General features: G+C 39.4%; 3 protein-coding genes across 3 annotated transcripts; all 3 read right to left on the bottom strand.

Annotated features, from left to right (window-relative positions):
* Positions 1–2227: 2227 nt before the first annotated feature.
* Positions 2228–7445, bottom strand: EBS1 (EMS-MUTAGENIZED BRI1 SUPPRESSOR 1). The gene has a single exon (XM_087319183.1). The coding sequence runs from the start codon at positions 7409–7411 to the stop codon at positions 2417–2419; it is 4995 nt and encodes a 1664-aa protein (XP_087175309.1). The 5' UTR covers positions 7412–7445; the 3' UTR covers positions 2228–2416.
* Positions 7446–8886: 1441 nt separating this feature from the next.
* On the bottom strand, positions 8887–12260 carry HEMC (hydroxymethylbilane synthase). The gene is made up of 5 exons (XM_087319985.1): positions 11855–12260; positions 11077–11482; positions 10139–10342; positions 9346–9523; positions 8887–9245 (listed from the first exon to the last, which is right to left on the bottom strand). Exons 1-5 carry the CDS (start codon positions 12094–12096, stop codon positions 9133–9135), a joined length of 1143 nt encoding a protein of 380 aa, XP_087176111.1. The 5' UTR covers positions 12097–12260; the 3' UTR covers positions 8887–9132.
* A 1638-nt stretch (positions 12261–13898) lies between these two features.
* LOC147863404 (pentatricopeptide repeat-containing protein At1g15510, chloroplastic-like) lies at positions 13899–16792 on the bottom strand. Its single transcript, XM_087319285.1, has 3 exons — positions 15675–16792; positions 14718–14796; positions 13899–14096 (listed from the first exon to the last, which is right to left on the bottom strand). Exons 1-3 carry the CDS (start codon positions 16790–16792, stop codon positions 13899–13901), a joined length of 1395 nt encoding a protein of 464 aa, XP_087175411.1.
* Positions 16793–17235: the final 443 nt, after the last annotated feature.

Genomic DNA, 17235 nt, shown 5'->3' with positions numbered 1-17235 from the left:
ACGAACAATTTAGACCGTCGAGATGTATTTGTGTATTTGTGTATGTATGTATGTATGTACGTACGTATGTATGCATATATGACCGTCCACATGTATTTGTGTATGTATGTATGACTGTTGAGATGTATTTGTGTTTGTATGTATGTATGTGTGCATATATGCAATGCCAAATCCCTCCCACACATGTGGACACTCACAAGCACTCGTTGTGTGTGTGGGTATAGTTGATATATAACTACGCTCAAACTTGTCACTAGGTAACTTGGTTCACGACACGAGTATTGGGGGTTACCCCCAAAGTGTTTCCAATTGTTGCCATGTCTAGAGGTGCTTGAGTGTGTCCATCTTAACAATATATAAACGCTTATACCACCGAAGTATCACTACACAAACTTTTGAGAAGGTTTGGCGAGATTATCATCATTTACCTTCAATGTACATCTTTTGTGCTCCTTCTTGAGTAACCAAATCGTCACTCCTTGCAGCCATGTTGATGTGATGATGGGGAACCTAACATCATATAGACTTATTTGGCACAATAACAACATGAGGTCGGCATCAACGAAACATATTTCCTTTACTTCTTTGATTATTTGGAGCCATAGATCCATTTGTGAATTCCTCTCTTCTTGACTCGGGCACAAAAAATAACCTGAATATTGTTATTTTAAGAGTGGAAATGTCAATCTATTTCATTCCCATGCCAGTAGAGAGCATGAGTGACTAGAGCTCTCCATCCTAGAGAATTTTATCATGAGTATGTTTTGCTATCCATTAACAACTATGAAAGCGTACAATGTTTTTGACCAAAACTACAAGATCCACATCATTAAAATGTTCATATAGTTAACAATCCATAATTAAGAGAGTAGCAATTAAATCTCAACCTTCCTTCTTAATTCTATTTGTATGGATCACGTGAGAAACAAAGCAAATTGGGTACACAAATCAATGACATGATTGTGCAACATTGCACTTGCTAATAGTAAAAATGTAAAGGTCGATTATCATTCTCACAATGCAATGGAAATTATGACAAAACTACATTATTATGGTAAACACACGCATTTCCATATCCTTCACTAGCATCGCCTCTCTAAAGATACTCTCATTGCTTTGTGTAAGCAATGGGCAACCCTGAAATTGGATATAATGGACACAATAATGGATCATAAACATCTTTCAAGTAGAGCATATAATGTTCATGGCTTGAGGTAGAGCGCTCAATGGGCTAGGGTAGCCCAAAGCTTGACCGATCCTGAGGAAACTCCAAATACAGGCCATGGGTTTGTACAGACAAGACTTCGGGTGCATTTACATATCCTTCACTAGCTTCGCCTCTCTAAAGATACTCTCATTGCTTTGTGTAAACAATGGGCAACCCTGAAATTGGATATTATGGACACAATAATGTATCCTAACATACCAATTTATATTGTAGATAATTTTAAGTTATACTTATTTGAGTGCATGAAAAGTATAGTGCATGAAATAGCAATGTAATTTCGAAGATGATAATCCACCTCTTTCAAGTACCGAAGGCTATAAAATATACGGGGAAAATAAGCTTACTATTATATCTATGAATGATAATGTATAAGTTCACCATCAAATCCATCATTTGTGTGTTAAAACCTGTATAAAAAAAGCATAAACCATTGCAAAACATCTATATTGCAAGCAATTCCCCCTTGCTCTTTGCAACTTCATAAAGCCACACATACCACAAGTGCATGCATTCAGCACTGACCAGAAGAAAACTTCAACATTTAGCATTAGAAGACTTCAAAAGTTAACAGGTTTTCTCAATCATGCTAATACTCTGAAACAAAGCAAAGGATCAACGATGAATAAATCTTACTAGGTGACTACATTTTGGTATGGTGATCAATAAGGTACCAATAATACATTATAACTCTAATCATGGTGTTATCCGCCATTTTCTGTTTGATGGCATGAATTGTACACCACATTCAATAAGGCTCATGATATGTGTTTTCATGTAGGATGAAATTTTTGTTATCTTCTATTTTGTGTTAAGCTCATGATATTTTTTGTTTTCATTCAGCATGATACTATGAATGCCTATAGAGTATTCCCACTTATAAGAGACAAATTTCCTTGAAGTTGAGCCACCCATCATATACCCAAAACACATGAGATCTGTACCTAGATGAAATGAGAGAAGGCCAAAGCCCTAAACAGACAGTTTACAGACAAAAATCAAATCAAAGCATCCAGACCTAGCAAGATCTGCTGGTCTGCAGCTCTAATTTGTTTTTTAGAAACACAGCTTTTCATGTTCCCGGACAAAATTCAGTATCAGCACATACAGAAATGTCTCACAATCTCATGGAAAAGGTCTGATCAAATAAGTGAAACTAAAAACCAATCTTTTCACTCTTAATTTTGGCATTCACAACTCAGAAGCCGACTCAGTATCTGCATTTGTAGAATCATCATCACTGTTCACTTTAGAAGATTCTGATTCTGATGCTTTGGAAGAATCGTTATTTGATATTTTGTGAGAGCCATTCTCTGATACTTTGGAAGATTCCGATTCCGATTCTGATTCCAATCCTTTGGAAGAATCGGATTCTTCCCCAAGCACCCGCGCAGTTAATCTTCTCGCCTCCTCATCAAGTGCTGGCCATTCCGCCACGATTCTCCGAGCACCCTGTAGCTTTGGCTCCTTTGTCATCGGATTGTTGCACAAATCAATGGTTTTCGCCCTCCCTTTTGTGGCATTTCCACACCACGACTCACACCACAACCATTCTTGTGGTAGTGAGAAAATAGGAACTTGGTGTTGGGCATAATTCGGAAGGTCTTGATCAAGGTTCGAAAGACTACCAGGATCCTTGCTTAGAGTCTCATAAAACACCCTCAAATTATCACCTGCGGCTGTCTGCCGAAACTTCGCAAGGTCTACCACATACAATGCACTGATATGATAGGCTTTGCCTCTCAAGTGATCCTTCCAGAAGCCTTGGTTCCAAAAGCGATAACCATCCATTTCCTTGTTATTATCACAGAAGGGTGTGTATGCAAGTGGTCTACCCTTCAAGTTCATGTCATAAAGTTCTCCCATGTCTGCTCGGACAATCTGATCAGCATCTACAAAGATTACTTTTTTCAATGACAACGGGAATATAACATCCAAGAATAAGATCTTGTAAGCCCAAATAATCCTCTGCTTCTCTGTTTGCTTATGAAGCCAGGTAGGCCACTTGTAAGTCACTAGGCCGTATTCAAATCCATACTCTTCTGCCATGTATGGGATGAAATTTTTGAACTGGGGTGAAAGATAATTCTTTATAAACCAAAACTTGACAGGCCGCTGGGTATTCTTGAGTACACTGAGCATCATAATTTTCAAAAAGCGCTCATAAAGGTGACCAGATGCTATGGAGAAAATGTTGATGGGCTCCCCTTTCCTTTGCACAACCTTTCCTAGATGTTGCTTCTGTGCATCTACTTCAGAGGGCTTCTTGTTACCTCCAAGAAGATCAGTTGCCCATTTCAGAAGTTCCTTATTCCAGCCTTGGTTACCTTTCTTTCCTTCTTGTTCGTCTTCATCTTCATCATCACTCAGCAAAGCCTCACCTTCTCTGCCCTTCCGTTTGACAACCTCAAGATGAAGCAATTCTCCCCTTAGATCCATTATGATGACTTGTTTAGATTGTGGCCCATTGTCATCTCCTTCCCTGAGCCCCCGGAAGGTATACAAATCTGAGGACTTACCTGGTGCAAGTCTTAGAGTCCAAACTCCAGGGGCTGCTTTTAATTGCCAATATCCCAAATTCGCCATAACTATAGTGTCAACCATGTGGGGTTTCATTTTAGTACCTAGAAGAAGCTGAAGACCTCGAGGAGGGCCATCATTGTGTTCATGGCAATGCCCCGTTAGCATTAAAGCTTCTAGCTCAAAAACTGCATACATAGTCCGTGCATTTCCAAGCTTTTCAAGCACAATATTATCCAAATCATAGATTGCTTTGATAGGCTCCACCAGCCATGGCTCTGGTACATCTAGATTCATTGTCAATGTCCGTGTGGGTGGCATATTAGAAAACACTGCTACAGGGCCAACCATCCAGCTACCATCGGGATTAAAAGGGTTCTTGTTAGGAACCACAAACCTGTAGAAATTCTTTAAAGGTAAGTCTGCAAGAGAGCTCATAGGATTCAAGAGAATCCGAATGCTTGCATTGAACCAGTTCTGCAACAACAAAAAGAATGGAGTTAACTTTTGCCCAATCGGGCTCAATGGATCAATGATCGCATCCACATGGACAGGCGCATTTTCAGATTCATGTATGATAGCACTATGCTCTGATTGTAGTAAATCAAATCGAGCAGTATCAGAGCCTCGCATTCTTGTAGCTATTGCTGATGAGATTCCCATTATGGCAGTGCTCAGCAAACCACTTGTTAAATCATCGGGCAAAATTCCTTCCCATTCAACTCGCTCAATTATTTCACTCACTTGCTTCACTCTCCGATCATATTCGACTGATTCCAGAAGGAAAAAGTCTTCAGCTGTAAATCCACCCCCCTGGTTTTGCATGAAAACTTTTCCATTAGTTACAACAGCATTTGATCCTGGCTGCAGCCCAAAAAGAGCGGAGGCCACACGTGTCTCTTCTTCTTCCTTAGGTCCAGGATGAGAAATGAAATCCTCAGCCAACACTAGCTTCAGCTTTGATGACTCAGCAAAATGCAATGATTTCTCAACAACCATACCAATGTCAAGCTTACTGCCTTCAGTGTCCGAATGCGAAACGTACCAAGAAAGCAAGTCATGCAAGAATGGAAGAACTTTCTTTGAGCTACTAGATGATTTCAGTGCAGACGATATGACCCTGACAAGCACGAGAGATGGTGATTCCTTCCTGAAGGTAGGCCCATCATGAACATCAAACAGTATTCCCACTCTGCCTCTCTTTGATCCACTTATTAAGTATCGAATTGCTTGTAGAAGTAGTTGAAACCCTGAATCATTTGAAGCATCCACAACAAGCAAATGAGTAATGGCCTTAACATCATCATCCGTGCCGGGTGTATGTAGATACGGCACATTAATCCAGAATGAATGTTCAGCTTTTGCTAGTGAGACATACTTCAAATCTTCTTTGCTGGTAGAAACTATCTGTGGATTGTATCTTGGGTACCCTCCCTCTTTCAAGAACTTGTCTAATATATCTGTATGAGAGTTAATGTGGCCAAAATATACGCCTTCTTGTATTCTGGGAAGCTCCTCATTCATAGCTGATATACCCCCTTGCAAGCTTGTTGAACTATGAACAAGACCGTTCAACAGCAAGCATGGTTGCATTTGGTGCAGCCCAAGCTTGAAGACAAACAAAGTACTTTGCAAAAAGGACTCCTCATATTCTGAATCCATCTCTAGTTTTCTCAGGATTTCTTGAGGTGGAGATTTAGCCCTCGATTTCATGCTATCAAAAAATGCTTCTTCAATGTGAGATAACTCGATAGGGTCATCGTTCTGGCTTTCAATATCTCCACCCTTAGCTCTGTTTACCCCGCTTAAGAATTGAAATGCAGCAATGACACCATAATTTTCTTCGACATACCCAAACAACTTTCCAACCAGGACAGCAAGATCCTTCTCAAATTTGGGGTTTTTTGGCATTTCCCCACTGTTTTCTGCAATGCTCTCAGCTGCTGCCGTTGAAAACAAAAGAATGCCAAAACGCATCGGAACATTGTTCTCATAGTAATAGAGGATGGTATCGATAACATTCAACCCGGATGGAGAGGCAGGATCAATGACATAAATAGCATGAAACAAATTTTTTCTGATGTATCTCATCTGTCCAGGGAACACTGGCATCAGAAGATCTTGCAAATTGCTTCTCCATCTCCTGTACATAGCATCTTCTTCAATATTATTAAGATAATGCACATGATCTGATCTAAAATCCACTCGGAAAGATGTTAACTCTGCTGGATCTGGTATTTTCATCAAGCTTTTAGCATATTTGGAAGGAACTTTCATCTTCGATATGACATCTGCAAGGAAGAGCTCTCCAAGGACAAGCTCGGTGAGAGAATAGAGATCAAGTCCCTCTATGTTGATCAATGCTCCATTGAGTGCAAGCAAATTCTTCCCTGGATTGACCATCCTCTGATTAGCCATAATCTCTTCCTTCATTGTATGATTAAGCTTTAACCTTGATATAGATGAGACCAAGTTTGGAAAGTTTTGATTGATATCCTGCATTACATGTACAGGATCTGAAGCATGGATAATCCTCTGTGCAGTCTGATATCCTAAGTCTTTGAGTTCCCATACATTCATCGTGTCTGAAACACTCGAGGAAAGCAAATGATCCCGAAAGGTCAACAGATCATCAGAAAGATCAGGTTTCCTTTCCAAGAGCTTCGAGAAGATAAAGCCTCTGACCTCCTCAGAGAGGTCGTCGGTTCGAGCCTCATCTGTAATATCACCCTTCTTCACATCACTATCATCAATGGCCTTATATTCCATGTTTTTCAAAGCAAGCTCGACACCATAGCCTCCGAGATATAAAGTCTCGCCCGCACCCATAGAAACACATCTATCAGCATCCAAGTTCTCACATCCCAAGCTGAGATATGGTCGGAAGACATACTTGAGCAGCCCTAATGTTGCAGCTTCTGACAAGATAACATCAAAGCTAGCAAAGCAAGACGTACCTGGAGTGCCATAGAGTATAATGACAGGTAGAAACGACCGAGATCTAGGAAAGACGTGATCGAAGGCAAAAATCTCCATTGTTTCAAGGGTTTTTTCTTCCCTTTCTTTTAGCATTTCCTGGGCTGTTTCTAGGGTTCTCCCTTCCTCTATATTTAGGGTTTGCACCCACTCCTTAAGCTTTGATGCATCAATAAAAACATTGTTTTGGGTCTCTGCCCAACAACAAGGCGGAGCCAATGTTTGTCCTTCTTCTTCTGCTGTTTTTCCTTCGTCATTTCCTTTCAACTTGTGATGAATCAGAGATTCTTCCGCTAGCTGTTCATACAAAACAAGCTTTGGAGATGCCGATCTAAGCAACAGAGAGAGATGGAAAACAGACTGAAGCGGTCCATCAAGGATTGAGCTAGCTGTGCGAAGAATCTTGTTGAAACAAACTTCATCAGAGGTAGGATTATCCGAGCCATGGTGGGGAGGAGGTAACGATTTCCAAGAATCTAGGAAAGACCAGAAGAACTCGTCCCTGTATTTTGCTAGAAGCTCTCCTGCTTCGAGGAAGAAAGACGTGCTCTTCCATTTGGTCTGTAGGGCTATGTTCACATTCTTGGGTCGAGGTGGAGATATGGTCACAGATGAAGAAGCGAAGGAGAAGAAGATGATGATGAGAAGAATCAGAGGAGGAGAAAGTGTGGAGAAGGACGAGCTCGCCATGGAACCTCACACTCTGGCTAGACTGTGTCTGTGTGTTTCTTCGTTTAGGCCATGGTTGCTTTGAGCTCAGGAATTTGCAAAATGCATATACATATTTCAGACACCATGACCTTCATCCTTCAGATTTCCGTATTTATATAATAATAAAAAACAGAGGGCCTCGTTTTCATATGAAGAATAGACGGACACTGCTTCTTCTTCTCTGTTTACTGCACCACCGTAAACAAAAAAAATGTATGACTGTCTTGTCTTCGCCCAATAGGCTCCTTTTTCTTTCTTTCTCTCTCATCCGTGGGGGGATATGGCTACCATGGCTTCCTTCTTATTCACTCATGAATGCCCCTCTTCATGTGTCATTGATCCTGTCTAATCTGAATCATTTGCTTTTCAAGGTCGTGACATGCTGATTATGTATAATATCGCATTTGTTAGTTGCCAGTGATCCATGACAATCAGAATTTCCATACATATAATGGCACAAGGCTAATTCCTAAATATTTACTTGTCTTAACAAGTCTGCGATTTAGAGAAGTATGGGTGGGACATGCAAAGAATAATATATGTTCTTCGTGTTTATGTATAGAAAATAACTCTCAATAGATCCCTTTATATACATCATGCACAAAACTAGCAAATTTATTCAGAAGAATTAGAACATTGATATGAATCCATGGTTCTTAAGCCTCATATTGGTATGATGCTATCTTGCTAAACATTGTGGGAGTCACATGTGACATTACTCATCAATACAAATCATACGAAAGGGAATGTTTAGGGTTTAGACCTCTATTAGAGCCTTAAGTTGGTATTTCTATGCACAAATGATAGTTTGTAGAAGTATACAAAAGAGGGATTTGCTTGCATATAAGGAACACATCTCACATCCAAAGCCACACGACCTGCTCCTATGGATACAAAAAATACACAAACACTAAAAGCACAAGTTGTGAGGCCATGATGATTTGTATGTGCAAATCTTCTGACGCTTTGCACAAGATTGCATGTGAACTTCAAACCACTCAGATCATTACAAAGACCTTACAAATTTATCTAAAGCAGCCAAGATTTGGCCCTTAGAACTTCAGATTTGATTAACCATATCTCATTTACTCATTCGTTCCTAGATTCAAGCTTATCCAAGAAAGGAAGAAATATGTTTTTTGGGAATCTTTTGTAGGCAGAAATCAGCCTAAGAGACGAAACATGTTTGAAAAAGATGATCAACCTTGGTTTGAATTCATTGAAATTATATGGATATTCAAAGATTTTCAAATAATGCAAAACGCACAACATCTGCTAGCAATTTTCATCAGACAGTAGTAAGAGTATGATGTTCTTCAAACAACACGCGTAAGTACAATTTTCGTCAAACACTTATCATAAACACATGCATCTGAGTCCTCTGATAAGTCAAAAGAGGACATGAAAAACATGTCAGAAGTTGGAGAAAAAGGAGGGGAAATGTAAATAGGGAGAAAATAATTTAGCGGCTTTCTTAAGACCCTCCTACATCACAATTATACTACAATGTTTGGTACCTGCATAATATTTGTCAAATATAAATAAATGAAAGATCAAACCATAACTTTATTTCCTAATCCCCGTCAGTAAGAAAAACTCAAATCCACATAAGTGGATGTACATTGAAACCTATATTGCTGAGCTCCGGAGAACTTTGAAGTGATTCAGATTTCCAACATAGCTAAGCCAAATGAAAGGCCCTACCATGTAAAGAAACTCGGGCCAGCTTTTTGCAAAAGCTCTTGCCCTGCATCCTTACCCATGGCCACCATGTCATCATATGCGTACAAACCCTTTCTTTGTGTTTCCATGACTGCATGAATACAAGTCAAAGTCGAGCATTAGAAAGGGTTTAGACAAGTGTTGCAACATTTTTTTCTAGTTTTGGAACAACTTGAGCTTACTATACGAACCTTTGGTACCATCTGGGGATGCAATCAAACCTCGAAAGTTGCAATTACCGTCACTATCACGATAGGCTAACCCAGCAATTGGGGTCCTACATGACCCATCCAATGTTTCTAAAAATGCTCTCTCGCAAGATACTGCTAACCGTGTCTCCTCATGATTTAGAGATGCAACATATTTCTCCTGAAGCACATTTGAAAATTAGAATCATCATTATTCGTAACTTAATTTGCACAGGGTTTGCAATAAACCAAAATTAGAAATCTCTTGCTAGATAGGTGCTATAAGTACAATGGCACAAATGATTTGTTCTTACATAGCTTATTATAAAGAAGAAGCAAATTAATTATTACAACCTCAAGCGTGAACCAATTAATGATGGGTCTCAATTTTGTAGATAAAAGTATGCACACAGGTCTACAAACTTCATTACAGTTCCTAACCAAAAGAAATAAATGATTACAACCTCAAGCATGGACCAATTAATGATGGGTATGAAACTTTTTGTCACACACAAGTTACAACCATGCAATGCTGTGAACATTATACACCACGACAACATTCTGTTGAAAACCCAACTTCAACAACACAATAACCGTGAGAATGCAATCACTCATAATTCAGATCCTGAATATAATATAATGTTTCACAAACTAGGATGAAAAAAATAAAGTTCTGTTATGTACAACATTACAACCCAAATGCAATTGATGCTATTATCACAAAAAGAATTCTCATGCTATACATTTATACATAATACATCGTGCTTACATAATCGCAGACATATTGTAGACTTACAATCTTTTCATCTCCAGTTCTACAAGCAATCCCTATAGCCCCTTGTGCTATTGCAGGAAGCATCTCATCTGTTGACAGAATTGCCGTCACATGCTCAGTCATGTTTAATCTCTTGAGCCCAGCTAAGGCGAGCAATGTTGCCTGGACACTCCCTTCAGCAAGCTTTCTAATTCTAGTTTGCACATTACCTCGAAAATTTACAACCTGAAATCACAAGACTGAATAAACTATGAACCCCTCCACTGAATAAGCTTAAACCTTATAAGATACACATTCTGTTAGGTTCACTCTCTCTTAATTACAAAATGAACGTGATAAACATGATTAACCGTGAAAGGACATAGAAGGTTAGAACAATGCATACTCTTCATGTGTTGATAAATGCTAAGGCTTTTCACCAGAGTCCATAGTTATTTCCAACCAGCAATATATATCCCTCTATTTATATGTAAATAAACCCAAAGGTCAAGATTTCAGAAATCCAGAGCAGAGCCAAGAGTCAAATAACAAAGCATAACCTTAACTGTATATTGTACCCAACCGAAAGGTCGTCCAACAGCTAATTGGCTGACTAGAAAAGAGCCAAAAGTTCAGAGGCTAGACAAGAACCCAGAAATCCAGACCAGAGCCGAGTATCAAATGACAAACCATGATGTTAGCCATATATTGTGGCCAACCAATAGGTCTTCCAACAGCTAATTGACTGACTCTAGCCTTATTTACTCCTTAATAATATAGTTATGAGTAGGATCATATCGAATTGCATCCTTCTCAATCCCAATTATTATTAAAAAGAAAGAAGTTTGGGAATTACTCAAACCTCTAGTTAATGGCCCTACTCTAACCTTAGTTAACCCCTAGTGATGTAGATATTCATATTCTCATACATATTTCATACAAAATCATTACGAAAAAGAAGTTTAGAGAAAATGTTGAACCTTTAGCGCGGGATAGCGGTGAAGTATCTGTGACTGTCTCCGCAGTGATGCACTTCCAACAACACTTCCAGCTGGCAGTTTGGCCAATGAAGGAGAAGTTGGGCATATAAAAGCATCCCGGACATCCTCTCTCGGCAAGTTGCATGGCAAGATAGTACCTTTTGGAAGGTAAGTGGGTACATCCTTCATTGAATGTACTGCAATATCAATGGATCCTTCTAAAAGAGCATCATCTATTTCCTTTGTGAACAACCCTTTTCCACCAATGTCGGCAAGAGGCTGGTTTAAGATCCGGTCTCCGGTCGTTTTTATAATAACAATTTCCAACGCACCTTCATCAGCTAACTCAGGATGTATTGATTTCAATTTATCTCGGGTCTCATAAGCTTGAGCAAGTGCTAGAGGGCTGCACAAAATCATATATTGAACTACCATACCTTGTTTTTATACCACTTCGAGAATGCCACAAAAATGGTACTTTTTTGTACACTAATGTAGAGGCAATTCACAAGTAAATGTCCCAAAAACAATACTTTCGGTTGATAACATAGATACAATGCATGCCAATGCTACAAAAAATGGCACTTACATGTACTAATATGTACAGGCACTTTACATGAAAATGGCACAAACAATGGGCATTACTAGAGAGGCAATTCACATGAGAAAGTCACAAACAAGGGGCATTATTCGAGAGGTAATTCACATCAAATGGAAGTGATGTTCTATTAATACAGAGAGATATTCACACGAAAATGTAAAGAGAATAGCAACTCACCTCCCTCGGGTGCCTATACGAACCACTGACACAGAGGTTCGTGTCGGAGAATCGACTGCATCTGATGCTACTGAAGCACGAATCTGAAGAACCTTGGCTAATGCCGACGAAGAAGAATACGATGAAGATGATAATGTTGTAACTGATGATGATTTTTGCATTGGAAGCTTGACCGAATTCATCCACGAGCAGAAATAAGGGGATGCAGAGGATGCCAACAGCGCTTCCATGGAAGTAGCCATAGCTACTCTTCTTATGTGGCCGCTAGTATATATATATCATATACAATGAGAGGGAGAGGGAGACAGAGAAAGAAGGCTATGGAAAGCTGTCTCTATCACATATCCCCTGTTCTTCTTCTTTGAAGGGAAAAACCCACAACTACAAGTGATAGATAGATAGATGTAGATAAGATAAAGTCTGAACAAAATCTCTCTCTCTCCCCAATGGGCAACATAAAACCTCCTCTGTTTTTTCAAAATTCCATCATACCCTTGTTCTATTTTTTGGAATTTTCCAACATAACCCTTCTTAAAACCTTTCGAGAAAAATAAACCCTTGCATGTTCTTAATAGCTATAGTTCCTTCGACAAATGCAAATGCACATGAATGTTACTCGCATGCTCCTTTGGATCGTACCCTGAGTCTCAAACTAATGTGCATCAAATCTCTACTCCAACGCGCACCTCCACAACACTAATTGAAGGACTTTGCTAAATAATGTGTAACCTCTATAATAAAATGGCAAGTCAAGCTACAATTTAGATAAGCTCGTGCTTCATGTGAGATTTGATCTAGAACATCCACCCCAAGAACCTTTGTGCACTTCCCATGCACTATATTGTTACTCTATGTCCACTGATAACTTAGCATGCTTGATTGTTCACACCTCTCAATCGATCCATGATTCAATTTTTGGTTGCAGTTAGACCTTCAAACATTTCCATGCAATCATGATTGTATGTATGGGGATGATGATAATCATTATGTACATGAGTATGGTAAAGGAGCTCAAAATGACACTAAATATGTTCATAAGGAAAAAGAGATAATTATATAACAAGGACAATCATATCACAATTGTTGAATTGGTTTCAAAACATTCTTTTCCTTCTTCTCTCCTATTGCCCCAATCTTTGCCAATACGATCTTTCCTCTTACTTCTATGGCATATAAACCTCCAATCATGATTCTCTCAATTGAGGTTTCAAGAAGCATTCATTAATAGGTCACCATCTTTTTGTGATTTTTCGTTTGCTTTCTCTCATTGGTTTTGTTCTTCACACACACAAGACTCAATGCTACAAGAGCTCCTTGAAGAAAAACACTCTTGCTAGTTAGCAAGGCAAAAACTAGATATTTGACTCAAAAAACACACGTTGACGTACCCCGTCACAAGGAGTGGAGTACAAGTCTTGGTGAAAGGTCAAATGTTTGAGCATTACACTTCAGGTGTTTATGAGATAGTTTAGTTTAGCATAAATTGGGGAGAATGTGTACTTGTTAAGTTCTGATGTGAGAGATAATGGTCAACATATGTCTTCTTGTTTGGTGGCTTGTTTTTACAACCTACTCTCTTTTGAACAAACCTATAATAGCAGGTGAAAGATCATAATCTAAGAAAAGCTGAAGCTTTTATCGATTGATATGATATACATGTAAGTGGCATGGGTGATTGAGGAAATCATATAGCCTCACTCAACCTCGACTGAATGAGTGTAAAACAAGGATTGTTGGATAGGCCGAATGAAAGTTGCGTTACAGAACTTAGGCGGAGCGTGTACACACAACAAACACAAATGAAATGCGCACCCAATGAATAGTATGTATGATCCAAGGGAAATGGGCAGGAGACACACACACACACACACACACACACACACACACACACACACACACACACAAGGTGATGGATGGATGAGTACCCACCCAATCTCCATTTTTATGATCCATGGAGGACGTTGGTTCCATAGGATAGGACCATAGATAGATTCCATTTTTGAAGGCGCCATGAAGGAATGCATTGAGCTTTAAGTGATGGGTCCTATGCATCTTTTGATCCCTGAAGGAAATTCGTTTGTTTGATGGAGTGTAGGTAGATCTTTTCGTGATAGACTGCTGAAGGAATTCTCTGATTTTGAAGTGATGGGCCACTATCTACATCTTCTGATATATCGATGAGGACATTGATATGGGCAGATAACAGATAGGCGTATATACGAAGGAATTCATTGATATTTGACTGATAGACCCGTGACGGAAATTGAAGATAGATAGACAGAATGTTGTTTTTTAATGCACAGAAATAAATATATCGATTTGAGTGGTCGGTCCTCTCCATTTTGCTGAGAGAGAGAGAGAGAGAGAGCATATCGTGACTATGGAGATCACCCAAATTTTACGGAATGCTCAGTTCCTCCATTTGCTGGCTTGGAAATGGCACATCCGAACATATATAGATAACACATCTCAATCTCAGCATCATCATCATCAAATTTAGAGAATGGGTTCCAAATGTACCATTAGTCCATTTAAATAAATTTGTTGCAGTATCTACATTTTTTATGGGATTCTTTTCATCCTCTTTGATTGCATTTTGTGCTAAGACACTCGATAGCAAGGGCACCATCACCCGTCACATGCGAATATTAAGCTGGATAACATCAAATGAGATGCCATGCTATGAGAATCCCTCTCAAAGCAATGCTTTGAAGCTCACATGCCTCTATCAAAATCATCGTGATGCCGGCACGCACTAAGTATCGAGGGCCATACTACAGACCCGGTTTCTGATGACATCTGATGGATCAAGGCTTCGGCCTCATCCATCATACCTGCACGGCCCAAAAGATCAACCATACACCTGTAATGATTCCTCATCCATGGAACCTATATTCATGTGTGCAAATAAATACTTCCCGATATCGAGACATCCTGCATGACTGCATGCAGTGAGTAAACAAACAAATGTGATTTCATCAGGATGGATATGTTCAGCAAGCATCCGTTTAAAAGATTCCATGGCATCGTTTGCTTGTCCATTTTGCACATACACGGCAAGCATTGTGTTCCAAGATATCACATCATGAGAACACAATGGTCCAAATGAGGGTTTTGCCACACTTTCCATACATATTTATTACCGTGGTACCTAGTACTGTCTCCTTCTGGACTTCACTCTCAACAATAAATGCATGAACTTCCATCCCATTCGTAAGAGATGCTAGGTTTGCACATGCATCTAGAATACATAGAAACAAGATTTGATTCGGTTTTACACCCTTGTGTTGCATCTGATATAGTTGATACAAAGCACATGTGTGACTTCCATTTTGAGTTAGCGCTGTGAACAGCGCATTCCAAGCAACAATATCAGGCTGAAACATGCTTTCAAATACACTTACAGCACAACATGGGCCCATGCATTTTCCGTACATGCTTATGAGGGCTGTTTTAATAGTCACACCGTCATCGTCATCGCCATATCCAACATTAATGATATCAGAATGGATCTCTCAACCACTCTTTAGCACCTCCAAGCTTGCACAAGCATCAAGAACACACACAATGCTGATTTTGTCAGGATGAAATCCCCTGTGTTTCATGTCAAGAAATAGTTGACATATTGATCATGTCCAGTTGCAGTAATGACTTTATGAAGATCGTAACCTTTATCTAGATTGGAGCAAGACTCAAGTGCACAAATAAATGAAATATGGTCCGGCACAATGCCCTTGATTTGCATTTCATGAAACAAACAAAGAGCTTCATCATCGTTTCGGTTTTGGCTAAGCACTGCAATAAGGGCATTCCAGCAGACCATATCTCGTGCTGGACTTTTGTAAATATAAGCTTGGCATCTTCAAGCTGGTCACATTTTCCATACATATTAACAAGGGCAGTTCCAACCACTGTCTCACTCTCTAAACCAACGCAAGTCATGATCATATGTACTTCTTGGCCTTCAATCAAACTAGTAACTTTTGCACATGCATCTAAGATGCATAAGAATGTGACTTTATCAGGTATAACGATGGTTATCTGTATTTGTCTGAACTTCCTGAGAGCCTCATCGCAACACTCATGGTGAATAAGGCATGCAATGAATGCATTCCAAGATATAATATCTCTGTCTTTTGCATGATTGAATATGTTCGTAGCTTCATGAACATAGCAACATTTTCCATACATGCTAATAAGAGTATTAAGTAACAAAATATCAGACTCAAGATTTGTTTCAATAACAATCAATAGATGGATTTCTCTCCCTACTTCAATAGCCATGAGCTCGGCACAAGCATCGAGGCCAACGATAAAGGAAGAAGTGTTAGAAATCATTCCTTCAAACCACATCTTAAAAAAGAGGTCCAAAGCTTTGGTCATTCGCCCATTATGAACCAATATGGAAATTATGATGCTCCAAGCAATAACATCAGGTGGGTCTTGCATTCTCTCAAACACTATCATTGCAAGCCTCAAGTTTCCACATTTTCCATGCATGTTAGGGAGAGCAATACTGACTCCCATATTTTGATCATAACCTTCATTCACAATAAAGACATGCATGATCAATCCCTGTTCAACATAATCAACCTTAGAGCAAGTATCAAGTATACATAGAAGAGATATTTTATCGGGTAACACACCAGACATATCTCGATGATTTTGGACGAAAGCTGACATCATAGTATTCCACGAAACACCATCTTTCTGTGGCATTTTTGCAAATAATGCGTATGCACCATTTAAATTACCAACTTGGACATACGCTTTGATCATTATGTTCCACGTAAATACATTAGGGTGATGCATTTTCTGGAAGACATAGTTAGCTTCTTCCAAACTCACAATTTCCATACATGTGAATGAGGCAATTGCCAAGAAAGGTGTCATGGAAATGACCACATTTCTGTATGTGGGCATGAATTTCTCTCCCATTGAGCAACGAGTCAACATTGCTGCAATGCCTCAAATTGGCAGCTAATGAGTCAAAAGATAGTGTTGATAGAGAGAGATGGATAAAAGAACCTGGGTTTAGGTTAATGATAAAACATTTCCTTGGAGAAGAGAGATACACAGACCATGTCTGGGGACTATAACTATTGCTCTTTACCTTTCAATCTCCATAGCCTCTACAGATGTGGGGTATGATGTGCATCTACAGTGAGCTGGCAGCATGAGGAAGCTGTAATAAGGGTCAATCACAACTGCTGCTAGCTTCCATTGGTTGAGACGCAGGAAGGCTGCCTTAATGAGAATCAATCAGGCGTAGACATGGGAAGCTCAGGTCAGGCAAGCGTATACACGAACACAGATGGCAATATTACTCGGTTGTAACTTACCAGTTCTATGCAATGAAGACAAGGTGAGATTCCCTTTCG

Source organism: Azolla caroliniana, unplaced genomic scaffold (assembly GCF_043228905.1).
Source record: "Azolla caroliniana isolate FFs.n. ecotype wild unplaced genomic scaffold, voAzoCaro1.0.p SCAF_5, whole genome shotgun sequence".
In the NCBI taxonomy this organism is placed as follows: domain Eukaryota; kingdom Viridiplantae; phylum Streptophyta; class Polypodiopsida; order Salviniales; family Salviniaceae; genus Azolla; species Azolla caroliniana.
Note: the sequence above shows the minus strand (reverse complement) of the source record. Positions and strands in the feature narration are given on the sequence as shown.